This window comes from Bombina bombina, chromosome 4 (assembly GCF_027579735.1).
Source record: "Bombina bombina isolate aBomBom1 chromosome 4, aBomBom1.pri, whole genome shotgun sequence".
Lineage (NCBI taxonomy): Eukaryota > Metazoa > Chordata > Amphibia > Anura > Bombinatoridae > Bombina > Bombina bombina.
In genome coordinates this window covers 475456864-475470879 of record NC_069502.1, presented here as the reverse complement: position 1 = coordinate 475470879, position 14016 = coordinate 475456864, and the positions used below count along the sequence as shown (strand labels likewise).

The 14016-nt window shown below is 36.0% G+C and overlaps 1 protein-coding gene across 1 annotated transcript in view; it reads left to right on the top strand.

Moving 5' to 3' along the window:
• Positions 1-14016, top strand: part of CSMD1 (CUB and Sushi multiple domains 1) — a 3127153-nt gene that overhangs the window by 1522605 nt on the left and 1590532 nt on the right. The window contains 1 exon segment of the mRNA XM_053711946.1: positions 11866-11978. Coding sequence (XP_053567921.1) covers positions 11866-11978 — 113 coding nt within the window.

Here is a 14016-nt window from a genome sequence, read left to right as displayed (position 1 = left end):
GCGCAGCACAGGGCTTACGCGTTTTGGCTTAGAGAGCCGTAATCATAGCCTGGTGTGCTAAGCCTTCTCTTACTATTTAAAAGACAAAAGGTATTTTGCTATTGGCTAATTGTATTAGCTAATTAAAACAATTGATTCAATTGAGCGCCTGCTGTGAACTTGTTAAACCTCTCAATGTTATATGAACATACAGAACAACACATGCCAATATCATTTTGTATTATACAACATTTGATATTTTTACATCGTGAACCCCATAGACTTCAGTGTTATAAATAGGGATTTCTCTGCGCCACAATTCCATACTATTTAATGACTAATTCTCGTCCTGTTTCCCAAATATATATATATATATATATATATAGCAGAAAGCAATAGTAATGCAGAGGAAAAAAACTCTAAAAAGGAAATTGCTGTAAACTGGTATTAGAACATTTTAGGGACTTACGGCTAGATTACAAGTTTTGCGTTAGAGGCTATGCAGTGCTAATGAGCAATTTATGCTCACCGCTCACTTACATACAGCGCTGGTATTAAGGGTTTTTACAAACCCGGCGTTAACCGCAAAAAAGTGATCGTAGAGCAAAATTTTGCTCCACATCTCACCTCAATACCAGCGCTGCTTACATTAGCGGTGAGCTGGCTAAACGTGCTCGTGCACGATTTCCCCATAGGAATCAATGGGGGAGAGCCGGCTGAAAAAAAAACCTAACACACGCAAAAAAGCAGCGTTTACCTCATAATGCAGCCCCATTGATTCCTATGTGGAAAATACATTTATGTCTACACCTAACACCCTAACATGAACCCCGAGTCTAAATACCCCTAATCTTACACTTATTAACCCCTAATCTGCCGCCAATGACATCGCCGACACCTGCATTATATTATTAACCCCTAATCTGCCTTTCCGGACACCGACACCACCTACATTATATGTATTAACCCCTAATCTGCTGCCCCCAACATCGCTGACACCTACATTATAGTTATTAACCCCCAATCTGCCGCCCCCAATGTCGCCCCCACTATATTAAAGTTATTAACCCCAAACCTAAGTCTAACCCTAACCCTAACAACCCCTAACTTAAATAAAATTTTAAAAAAATCTAAATAATTATTCCTATTATTTAATAAATTATTCCTATTTAAAACTAAATACTTACCTATAAAATAAACCCTAAGCTAGCTACAATATAACTAATAATTACATTGTAGCTAGCTTAGGATTTAAGTTTGTATTTATCTTAACTAGGTACAATAGTTATTAAATGGTTATTACCTATTTAATAACTACCTAGTTAAAATAAATACAAAAGTACCTGTAAAATAAAACACTACTCTATAATTAAATAAATTAACTAAATTAAATACAATTAAATACAATTAAATTAAAATATCTAAAGTACAAAAAAAACAAACACTAAATTACAGAAAATACAAGAATTTTAAACTAATTACACCTAATCTAATCCCCCTAAAAAATAAGAAAGCCCCCCAAAATAAAAAAGCCCTACCCTACACTAAATTACAAATAACCCTTAAAAGGGCCTTTTGGGAGGCATTGCCCCAAAGTAATCAGCTCTTTTACCTGTAAAAAAAAAAGTACAAATCACCCCCCGAACATTAAAACCCACCACCCACACAACCAACCCTACTCTAAAACCCACCCAATCCCCCCTTAAAAAAACCTAACACTAACCCCTTGAAAGATCCCCTTACCGGGAGACGTCTTCACCCAACCGGGCTGAAGTCCTCAACGAAGCCGGGAGAAGTCTTCATCCAAGCCGGGCGAAGTGGTCCTCCAGACGGGCAGAAGTCTTCATCCAGACGGCATCTTCTATCTTCATCCATCCGGCGCGGAGCAGGTCCATCTTCAAGACATCCAACGCGGAGCATCCTCTTCATTCGATGGCTCTTCTCGAATGAAGGTTCCTTTAAATGACGTCATCCAAGATGGCGTCCCTTCAATTCCGATTGGCTGATAGAATTCTATTAGCCAATCGGAATTAAAGTAGAAAAAAATCCGATTGGCTGATGCAATCAGCTAATAGGATTGAGCTGGCATTATATTGGCTGATTGGAACAGCCAATAGAATGCAAGCTCAATCCTATTGGCTGATTGGATCAGCCAATAGGATTTAACTTCAATCCTATTGGCTGATTGCATCAGCTAATAGGATTTTTCCTACCTTAATTCCAATTGGCTGATAGAATTCTATCAGCCAATCAGAATTGAAGGGACACCATCTTGGATGACGTCATTTAAAGGAACCTTCATTCGAGAAAAGCAGTCAGATGAAGAGGATGCTCTGTGTCGGATGTTTTGAAGATGGACCCGCTCCGCGCCGGATGGATGAAGATAGAAGATGCCGTCTGGATGAAGACTTCTGCAGTCTGGAGGACCACTTCGCCCGGTTTGGATGAAGACTTCTCCCGGCTTCGTTGAGGACTTCAGCCCGGTTGGGTGAAGACGCCTCCCGGTAAGGTGATCTTCAAGGGGTTAGTGTTTGTTTTTTTTAAGGGGGGATTGGGTGGGTTTTAGAGTAGGGCTGGTTGTGTGGGTGATGGGTTTTAATGTTCGGGGGGATTTGTACTTTTTTTTTACAGGTAAAAGAGCTGATTACTTTGGGGCAATGCCCCGCAAAGGTCCTTTTAAGGGATATTTGTAATTTAGTGTAGGCTAGGGCTTTTTTATTTTGGGGGGCTTTTTATTTTTTAAGGGGATTAGATTAGGTGTAATTAGTTTAAAATTCTTGTAATTTGTTTATTATTTTCTGTAATTTAGTGGGTTTTTTTTTACTTTAGATATTTTAATTTAATTGTATTTAATTTAGTTAATGTATTTAATTATAGAGTAGTGTTAGGTGTTAGTGTAACTTAGGTTAGGTTTTATTTTACAGGTACTTTTGTATTTATTTTAACTAGGTAGTTATTAAATAGTTAATAACTATTTAATAACTATTGTACCTAGTTAAAATAAATACAAACTTGCCTGTAAAATAAAAATAAACCCTAAGCTAGCTACAATGTAACTATTAGTTATATTGTAGCTAGCTTAGGGTTTATTTTATAGGTAAGTATTTAGTTTTAAATAGTAATAATGTAGTTAATGATAGTTATTTTATTTAGATTTATTTAAATTATATTTAAGTTAGGGGGTGTTAGGGTTAGGGTTAGACTTAGATTTAGGGGTTAATAACTTTTATATAATGGCGGCGACATTGGGGGCGGCAGATTAGGGGTTAATAAATGTAGGTAGGTGTCGGTGATGTTAGGGACGACAGATTAGGGGTTAATAATATTTAACTAGTGTTTGCGATGCGGGAGTGCGGCAGTTTAGGGGTTAATATATTTATTAATTTAGTGGTTAATAGGTAGTTTATGGGTGTTAGTGTACTTTTTAGCACTTTAGTTAAGAGTTTTATACTACGGCGTTGTAGTGTAAAACTCTTAACTACTGACTTTTAAATGCGGTACCAGTCTTGACAGGAGAGGGTCTACCGCTCACTTTTGGTCAGACTCGTAATACCGGAGGTATGCAAGTCCCATTGAAAATATAGGATACGCAAATTTACATAAATGAATTTACGGTATTTCCGAGTCTGGCCAAAAAAGTGAGCGGTACACCTGTACCTGCAAGACTCATAATACCAGCGGGCATTAAAAAGCAGCGTTGGGACCGGCCAACGCTGCTTTTTAAGCCTAACGCAAGACTCGTAATCTAGCCATTAATGAATAATAAAATTAAAAATTCAAAAAGTATTAGATGCAGATAAATAATCCGTATAGCTTGATACTTATTATAAACATAACCCTTTGAAACACGATTATTGTATCAATATCAAAATCCCCTTAAAGGGACACTGAACCCAAATATTTTCTTTCCTGATTCAGATAGAGCATGCAATTTTAAGCAACTTTCTAATTTACACCTATTATCAATTTTTCTTCGTTCTCTAGCTTTTTTATTTGAAAAATAAGGCATCTAAGCTATTTTTTTGGTTCAGAACCATGGAAAGCACTAGTTTATTGGTGGGTGAATTTATCCACCAATCAGCAAGAACAACACAGTGTGTTCACCAAAAATGGGCCAGCATCTAAACTTACATTCTTGCATTTTAAATAAAGATACCAAGAGAATGAAGAAACTTTGATAATAGAAGTAAATTAGAAAGTTGCTTAAAATTGCATGCTCTATCTTAATCACAAAATAAAAAATTTGGGTTCAGTGTCCCTTTAAGTTACATACATTTAACTGAAACAGGGACACCTAAATATGTTAAACAATTATTAACCATGTATGCTGAAACTTGCATAATATAATATTACTCACTGCATTTGTGCAGTACTTGGGGTCTCCAAGAAATATATATACATGGATGATATTAAAAGGGAAGGTATAATTGTATGGCTTACTCCCAATAATTAATCATGTCATATCTGGAGTTTAAACCTTTCTAGTCTCCAATTGGAAGATCCAGAAAGTCTCCCTTTTTGCCAAAATTTCCTTTTTAGAGTTTTTTTCCTCTGCATTACTATTGCTTTCTGATATATATATATATATATATATATATATATATATATATATATATATATATTGGAAACAGGACGAGAATTCATCCTTAAATAGTATGGAATTGTGGTGCAGAGAAATTCCTTTTTATAACACTGAAGTCTATGGGGTTCACGATGTAAAAATATCAAATGTTGTATAATACAAAATGATATTGGCATGTGTTGTTCTGTATGTTCATATAACATTGAGAGGTTTAACAAGTTCACAGCAGGCGCTCAATTGAATCAATTGTTTTAATTAGCTAATACAATTAGCCAATAGCAAAATACCTTTTGTCTTTTAAATAGTAAGAGAAGGCTTAGCACACAAGGCTATGATTACGGCTCTCTAAGCCGAAATGCGTAAGCCCTGTGCTGCGCCTGCTCTGACACTGCTCTGTAGGTGCTTCCCAGTACCGCTTTTAACTGCTACAATAAAGTTTGGAAGTTTTATTTTTATCATATGAGGAGTGGATCATCTTCTTTTCTATAATGTACATATACATACATGTACATGTCTAAATATAGGTATGTATGTATATAAACAGATGTACTGTATATATGTGTATACATGTGTATTTATGTTTATATGTTTATATATGTATATACATACTTATATACACATATATATATGTATAATTTGGAGACTTTTCCACTTTAAATACCTGAAAACATGAAAATCATTTTTAATACATTTTAATATTTAATAATGTGTTTTGCTCCTTACAGTGTTTTTGTGCAAGCAAAAGCGATACATAGTGTGCCAGTTGTAATTGGGCTCTCAGTCAGGTAAAATAGATCTTTGAGAAAAAATTAAAGGGGAGACAATTTAAGGTAAACACACCCTTTTAAAGAGAGTGGAAGTAAAACAATTTTAAAAGGTATTTTAAACAAAAGTCAGGTAGACTAAAAAATAAATGTCTATTGCTATACACTTTTATTTTCCTTCATTTAATATAGTTTGTCAATACTAAGGGGCATATTTATCAAACTTCGTATGGAGCTTGAGGCCCCTTGTTTCCGGCGAGCCTGAAGGCTCGCTGGAAACAGAAGTTTTCAAGAAGTTATGAAGCAGCGCTCTAATGTCCACCTGCTCTGAGGCGGCGGACAGAAATCAACCCGATGGAATTTGATCGGGTTGATTGACACCCCCTACTAGCAGCCGATTGGCTGTGAATCTGCAGGGGGCGGCATTAACAAGAACTACATATACTGACGGCATTTATCAATTGGAGAACAAGCAATCAGTCCAGCACTCAATGGTCTGTGCACGCCACAAGGAGACCCACTCCAGTCTCCTAAGAATCGATAAAAATTCCAAGGCAAGTGGCAGCAAATTTACAATTTAATACTCAAGCACAATACAAAATAGCAGCGACATTTCGGGAGTATTTCCCTTATTCATGCTAACAGGGGTATTGAATACATCACAATTTATACTCTTACACCACTAGGTGGAGCAGTAGAGACCCCTAAACATTTAACTCTTTATGTTTCACTCTTAAAGGTAATGTTGTTAAAGGGGACAATTATGAAATATATTAAAAACAAAAAACACATTAGAAAACCTTACTCTTCCTACTCAGAAATAGATACATAGAGCTGTAATTCATATTTCTAACTCTATTGATATTCTTACAATTTTACAAAATATTTTACAATTTTTTACAGAAATGATTACCATTTTTCTCACTAGATTACTATATACAAAAGATTATCTTTCCAGACTCTAATTTTTATATGGATCTTATTCATTCATCACAATATTAAATACAGATAGCATTCTATAATACATTTTCTTACCTGCATAAAGTTATCAAAGCTACATTTATAGAAAGACCGAAAGGTTCCAAACTTTGTTTAACCCATTTGGTTCCATAGTCCCTAACTTAAAAATCCAAAAGGATTCCTATTGTTTTAATAGCCTTTCTCTGTCGCCATCCTCTTCTAGGAATTGGTAAATGTTCTATAATTTGAAATCTAATTTGGTTAATAGAATGTCCCATCTTTAAGAAATGGTGGGCTTCCAGTGCTTTGATATTAAAAGTTCTAATATTACTTTTATATTCAATAATCCAGTCTCTAACATTCTTTGTAATTTCCCCTATATAACTCTGCACACAATGTCATTTTATCATATATATTGCATATTGAGTGTGGCATGTGTGATAACCTTTAATATTAAATTTTCTTCCAGTTGTAGGGTGATAAAAGACTGGACCTTTGATCATGTTATTACAAGAGCATTTAAGGCATGGAAAACATCCTTAACTTTTACATGCTAAAAAACCTTGTCTATGTTTTTTACTTGAACCAATATCTGCTCTTATGAGTTGTTGCTTTAAATTTAAGCCTTGTTTTTAGGCTGCCATAGGGAAAATCTGGAATTCTTTGATTCCTGAGTTACAGTCAGCTAGGAAGGACCAGTGCTTTTTAATAATACGTTGTATTTGACCAGACTGGGCGTTAAATTCTGAAACAAAAGAGACAAGAGGGAGACAAGGAAATTGTATTGTAAGTGGGAAGAAAGGGAAATAGGGAGGGGGTGAGAAAACAGAATAAGGTCAAGTATAATAGAAAACCGTAGAACATAAACAGCTCACGGGTTTATCAAGATTCAGGTAAGGGACAAGGCTCTGTATGTGGTCTAGAAGTCTGGATCATATTGTAATGACCAGATAGTGTTTTAAGGGTTTTGGTCTTAAGTTTCCACAGTCTTTCCCAGGTAGTAAGCGGTTTGGGGTTTGTTCTAGGGAAGCCCCAAGAGAGAAGGAAATTATAGAGTCTAGAATATTCAAACAAGAACCAAGGTGGTGGGTCTGGTGTCACAGCTCTCACTTTATTTGGCAGGACTAGTATGTCTGAGGGATATAACTGTGAGACCTGAAGCAGGTCTTTCTTCACCCATTGTGTAGTATGCATATTTGGTAGGGTCACCAAGAGGCTAGATATAGAGTGTAGTGGAGAAGTATGAGGGGCAATTTCAGATAAATGTCTGAGAGTCTGCCAAACTTTTAGATTATCCCGGATAATCTCGTTGTTGATATTTAATTGTTCCAGGCGATATATTGGAATCCAGGGGAGATCAACTAGCTTTAAGCCTACAGGTAGGGAAGAAGCTTCAACATTTTTCCATTTCTGTGGTTCACCTTTGTCTGCCCATGCGAAGATATGGGTCAATCTGGCAGCTTCATAGTATCCCCAAATACTAGGCATGGATACTCCTCCTTGCCAAAATTTTGTCTGAAGAATCTTTGACGCTATTTGCGGTCTGGATGAACCCCAAACATATGTTTGAAAAAGACAGTGAAATTTACATAGTATCGACTGAGGGACATTTAGGGGGAGGCAGCGGAAATAATATAAAACCTTGGGAAGAATGGTCATTTTTAATGAAGCTATACGTCCCAGCCATGAGACTTCCCTAAAATTCCAAGATTTTATAAGTGTTGTTCTTGTAGAACCTTATTATAATTCTTATCAACATCTGCCTTAAGGTAAGGGCCTAGTTGAAGTCCCAAATGTCTAATAGAGTCTCGTACCCATTGGAAAGCGTATATAGAATGTAAGATTTCTAGTTCAAAAGGAGGAATATGAATTGGGAGCTCTTCAGTTTTGAGAAAATTAATTTTATAGTAACTATGTCTTCCAAATTCTTTAATGATGTCAAATAGCGCAGGTAGGTCTAATACTTTTTTATCATTTACAATTCTACAGGCTCTTAAAAGTTGGCTCCTAGGGAGGGCTTTCAGTAAGAAAGGAGGGTGAGCACTTTCAAAAGGGAGCAGGCTATTATGATCTGTATCTTTCCTATACAAATCAACTTTTAATACTTGCTTCACTACTTTAGTATCCAGGAAAGCTATGCTGTCACCACCTATGGTTAATTTAAATTTGATGTGCCTTGTAGCCTTATTCAAATCTTTAACAAAATCCAAAAGGGATCCAACGTCTCCCCACCATATACTGAAGATATCATCGATATAGCGCCACCAATAGGCGCCATACTGATGAAATCTATAGTTGGTACAAATTTTTCTTCAAAAATATTCATAAAAATATTAGCATAATTGGGGGCAACTTTGGATCCCATTGCCGTTCCCTGAATTTGAAGGTAAAAATCCTCCTCAAATAAAAAATAATTACAGTGTAAAATCAATTCCAGCAATTGCAACAAAAAATCTGTATGTGCTTTTGAATACTTTTTATCATTACTCAACACAGCTTTAACTGCTCCCATTTCGCTTTTGTGTGTTATAGAAGTATAAAGACTCTCCACGTCCAAACTATACAGCAGATATTTGTCAGTTGCAAATACCAATGTATCAATTTTTCTTAAAAAGTCGCTAGTATCTTTCAAGAATGAACTTGCATTATCTCAGCAAGCAATCTAGAAAAATTGACACATTGGTCAACACTGAATCTGAACTCGCAACAATAGGGCGGCCAGGTGGTCTGTTTAAATTCTTATGAAGTTTGGGTAATGTATACATTAACAGAGTACACAAGTGTTCAATATTTATATACATCAATGTCGATCAAATTATTTTTCAAGGCAATTTGGCATACATTTTTTTTATTATTTTTGAATAGAAACCATTGGATTGTTAGATCATTTTTTATATACATGTTCAACATTGAGTTGTTGTCTTATCTCGCTAATATAATAAGATTTATCTAAGACACAAAACCACAATTAGAAAGGTGCTGGACTGAGTAGTTACTCTGTGTGGCTTACAAAAAAAGCATGAATGCTGTTCCCATAAATAGTATAAAACCTACTATGTAGGTGTATAACAATTTTGGACTTGAGTGCTTGTACCAGTTCCTTCAAACATATTAATATAAATGCACTTTTGTTGCCATCCTGCAACCAAATACATAAACAACAATATTACCTGTGATGTAGAGAATGTCTGGAAACATAGTCACTCAGAGTAAGCTACAGACCTTGATGGCTTGGTGCCCTTTCTGCTCCTCCTGTTTCCCCGGGATTGTTGTCACTCAGCGGAGTAACCTGGATCACCAGTCAGCAATTGGAACGTCAGGGCTGAAGTCCACTTTGTGTGGGGACGTAGGGCAGCTAGGGGAGGATATGGGGTGAAAACTTACACTCTCTTAATACCGCCTCACCACTTCATGTTGCCTGCTACTTCCTCTAATGCCGACACCTCTGTGTATCCTTTCTGAGGTGCTCAAGTCACGTTCTACCCCTGACGTCACTCATTCGCTCATTCCTCCGTTCACATCACAGGTAAACAGGTGAGGGAAGACAGAAATCACGGAACTCTCCAATAAGGGAACAGCGCCACTTGGGAGGGAAGGCTGCTACCAGACAGGATAAATCATAAGATACTGATGTAGTGATCATGGCTCAGGCCGAAATACGTATACTGACTTTCATCTGTGTATCCCATTCTATATTCTCCATCCATGGAGCAGGTATTTTAATGATAGAAATAAAGATTGAACTTTTAACTTAAAGCTGCTGCTACCATCTTTTATTTATAGATATCTTAAGATTTATCTAAGGCCACGATAGCACCACCTTTATCATCCCTTTTCAGGATTATACTCTCCTTAGATTTTAAAGACTTCAATGCTAAAATATCTTTATTAGAAAAGTTATTTGCAAGATTAATTCTGTTTTTATTCCTAACATTGCATTCCATTATATTAGTTCTACAGCTTGTTTCTTTAGTCACCTTATTTTGTAATTTGTTAACCTCGTTTTTAACTAAGTTAATATACATTTCCACACTATGGTTAGTTTGTGGGGGAATAAATGAACTTTTTTTCTTTAACACCAATTCAGGCAAATCAAACAATGTTACATTTTGCTTAGCTTTTTCTGACGATGCTGAGTGAGACAAAAAACTTTTTAACCTTAAGTTTCTAAAGAAACGATATGTCTTTGTTAAGTTGGAAAAAATCACAGTCTCTTTTGGGGCAAAAGGACAAGCCTCTATTTAATGTGGATAGTTCATCTTGAGATATTACTGCATTTGAGATATTTACCACAATGTCCTCTGATTTGGACTCAATAGGACCGTTCATCCCTTTAATAGGGGAAAGAATGCAAATATTACCTCTCAATTCTGATTGCGATTTGAGGATCTTAGTTGGTGCTTCTGTTTTCCTTTTGTTGCGCCTATGTTTGCGCCCTCCTCTCCGTGATCTCCATCGGAGTCCCCCTGAGAAGTTTCAGATGATCCGGAGCTGCTCCCACTTCATGTTGCATCTCTGTAATAGCGGCATGGTTTACCGGAAGTCGGTTTCCATGATGTTCCTTCCAGGTCATACTTCCATCGGTATACTCTATTTTGCAGGTAATCCTTTTCGTCTCTCGCAAATTTTGTGTGCTTGCGCTCTTCGATCACTTTTTTGAGCTCACAAATATTGGTATTCACTTTTTCAAGCACTTTAACTGATTCTTCGGCTGGTAAAGTATTTTTCAACTCTTCTTCCATACTAGACAATTTCTCATCTTGTTCACCAATTTCTTTATTGACTGTGCAAATTGTGATGTATTCAATACACCTGTTAGCATGAATAAGGGAAATACTCCTGAAACATTGCTGCTATTTTGTATTGTGCTTGAGTATTAAACTTTAAATTTGCTGCCACTTGCCTTGGCATTCATCGATGGGCAGCGATGTGCAGCGATATGATACACTACTTTGTATCATGTCCACTCGCACATTGTTAAATATGCCCCTAAATGTTCAGTTTAATGTCCCTTCAGTGTAGAAAACAAGTGACATGTAAGAGTCCTCATTTGATACAGTTAGTACATCACTAGCCCCCCATTTTACTTTGATTAAACCACCTATTATATATAACAGCAATGAGGTGAAACAATGTTTTTTTTTTCTTCAAACTTTGTGTGTTATAGTAGTAATAATAATAATAATAATTATTATTATTATTATAAAAAAACACCTGAGGAGCATAGGTATCTTTGTTCTCTCAGCCAAACATTCTCAAATGAAATAATATTATGCAGGAAAAATAAGCACATTTATATGATTTGTTTATATTGGCATTTTTAAATTAAATTAATAAAATAATATTGTTGTTTTAATTTAAAATGTAGCTTTATATTTAAATTGTAACCAGTAGAAAAACATATGGTTTTCTATCAGCTTACAAGAAGATGTTTTTTATATTCATGAATCAATCATTTCTTGTAATTGGAATATGTTTTAACTTGTGTAAATTCAGATAACAATAGTCATTTTCTGTCCAGTATAAAACTAAAATAAAAAACAGCCTTAATATAATCTTGATATTTCTTTTCTTTTTTAGGCTAACTGGAATGAACCTACCTTCCCCAGTCATTAGTAATAAAAACTGGCTACGCCTCCATTTCACGTCTGACAGTAATCATAGGAGAAAAGGATTTAATGCACAATTTCAAGGTAAGAAGTCCCAACCTAGCTGCATAAGTTAAAGGGACTTTCCAGTCAAAATTCAAAAGCACACACTGTAGAGATGAATTACCTCTTTGAATAGAAAAACATTTGCATTATAAATGTATTGGCAAAAATGCTTCTAGCAAAGTTATCACTGTTTTAGTGTTAACATTTTTCTCTGCATGTGCATGTGAGGCATAGCTAGATATTCTCATTGCTCCGGCATTTTAAATACTGCAGCTGCTCAGAGTGCTAGAGGGGCTTATATCATGCCATATATTAACAAATTGTTTCATTAGCAGAAGGTACAAACACCTTAAAATCACTGAACAGCTGCAGTATTTAAAATTCTGGGGGACATTTGATACTTAAATACACTTTTGAACCACATATAGCTTTTATTAAAATATTTTTTCTAATACATGCATATTATAAAATGTTTCTATTCAAAACTAAAATGGATCCAAGTCGATTCCAATTTGGGCTGGAATATCCCTTTAAAAGTATTTTTTTTTATGTTTCCCTTAATTACGTTAGAAGACCTATGTTTTCCTTTAAATATTTTCAGTGTTCATATACTGAGAATTTCATAAGTAAATGTTTCTAACTATTTCAAGTATCATTATGTTTCCTACATGCTATGAGGCCAATTTAACAAATGTCTTGCGGACCTAATCCGACAGTGCGGATCAGGTCCGCAAGACATCGCTGAATACTGAGAGCAATATGCTCTCCATATTCAGCATTGCACCAGCCGCTCACAAGAGCTGCTGGTTCAACGCCGCCCCCTGCAGACTTGCGGCCAATGGGCCGTCAGCAGGAGGTGTCAATCAACCCGATCGTATTTGATCGGGTTGAATTCCGGTGATTCCTGTTCGCCTGCTTGACCGCTGCTCCATAACTTGCGTTTCTGGCGAGTCTGAAGACTCGCCAGAAACACGGGCCATCAAGCTCCGTTCGGAGCTTGATAGATAGGCCCCTATGTCATAGAGCAGGCTTGTTTACAATACCACATGATTTTATTCTATGTATAATGAATTTCTGAATTCTAGCAGGAACATTGCAGGACCATATTTTGAAATGAAACAATGTTAAATGACTTTCCAGATATTTGTTTATTGCTGCAATATAAAATGTGAAAAGAAAAATCTTTATCTCTTTCAACATTTCAACCCAAGTATACCAAAGCCATAGTCACTCTACGTTACCAAATGGCATCCACTCATTGGCTGAGTGTGTAATTATTACGATTCAATATGTGTGTATGTGTGTCTGTGTGTGTGTGTCTGTCTCTCTCTCTCACTCTCTCTCTCTCTCTCTCTCTCTCTCTCTCTCACTCTCTCTCTCTCTCTCTCACTCTCTCTCTCTCTCTCTCTCTCTCTCTCTCTCTCTCTAGGAAGTGTGTATGTGTGTCTGTGTGTGTCTGTCTCTCTCTCTCTCTCTCTCTCTCACTCTCTCTCTCTCTCTCTCTCTCTCTCTCTCTCTCTCTCTAGGAAGTGTGTATGTAATGTTTATGTCAGTCTATGTGACTGTTGCTGATGCATTCCAGCATTGCAAGTGTTGTCTAAATGGTCCCTATGAGTCAGTAAGCCTGAAGCCACAAATTTGTGCTACATAAAAATCTGTTTGAAAACTGTATGCTGAATTCTTCAGTATGACAGGTTTAGCATTCTGTGCAAAGATTTATTAGAAAGTCTTAGTTACAAGCAGTTCATTTAAAAACAGGTTGTTCCAGATTACAAGTGAAGCACAAATTAATGAGCATTAATTGTGTTAGAATTAAGATTTTTGTGTTTGTCGGGTTGTACTCATATTATGATTTGAAAGTAATCATAATATCGCAAAAATCTGAAGTCTTAATATTGCGTGCATGTTCACGTATTTACCTATTGAAGTCAATGGAGACAAAAAGTGGAAAAGAAAAACTTAACACCCCACTCTCTCTCTCTCTCTCTCTCTCTCTCAAACCCAATCACATATTCTCATTTGCGCTAACCAGACATGAAAATATAAATATTTTATATTTCAATGTTCTTTTCAAATA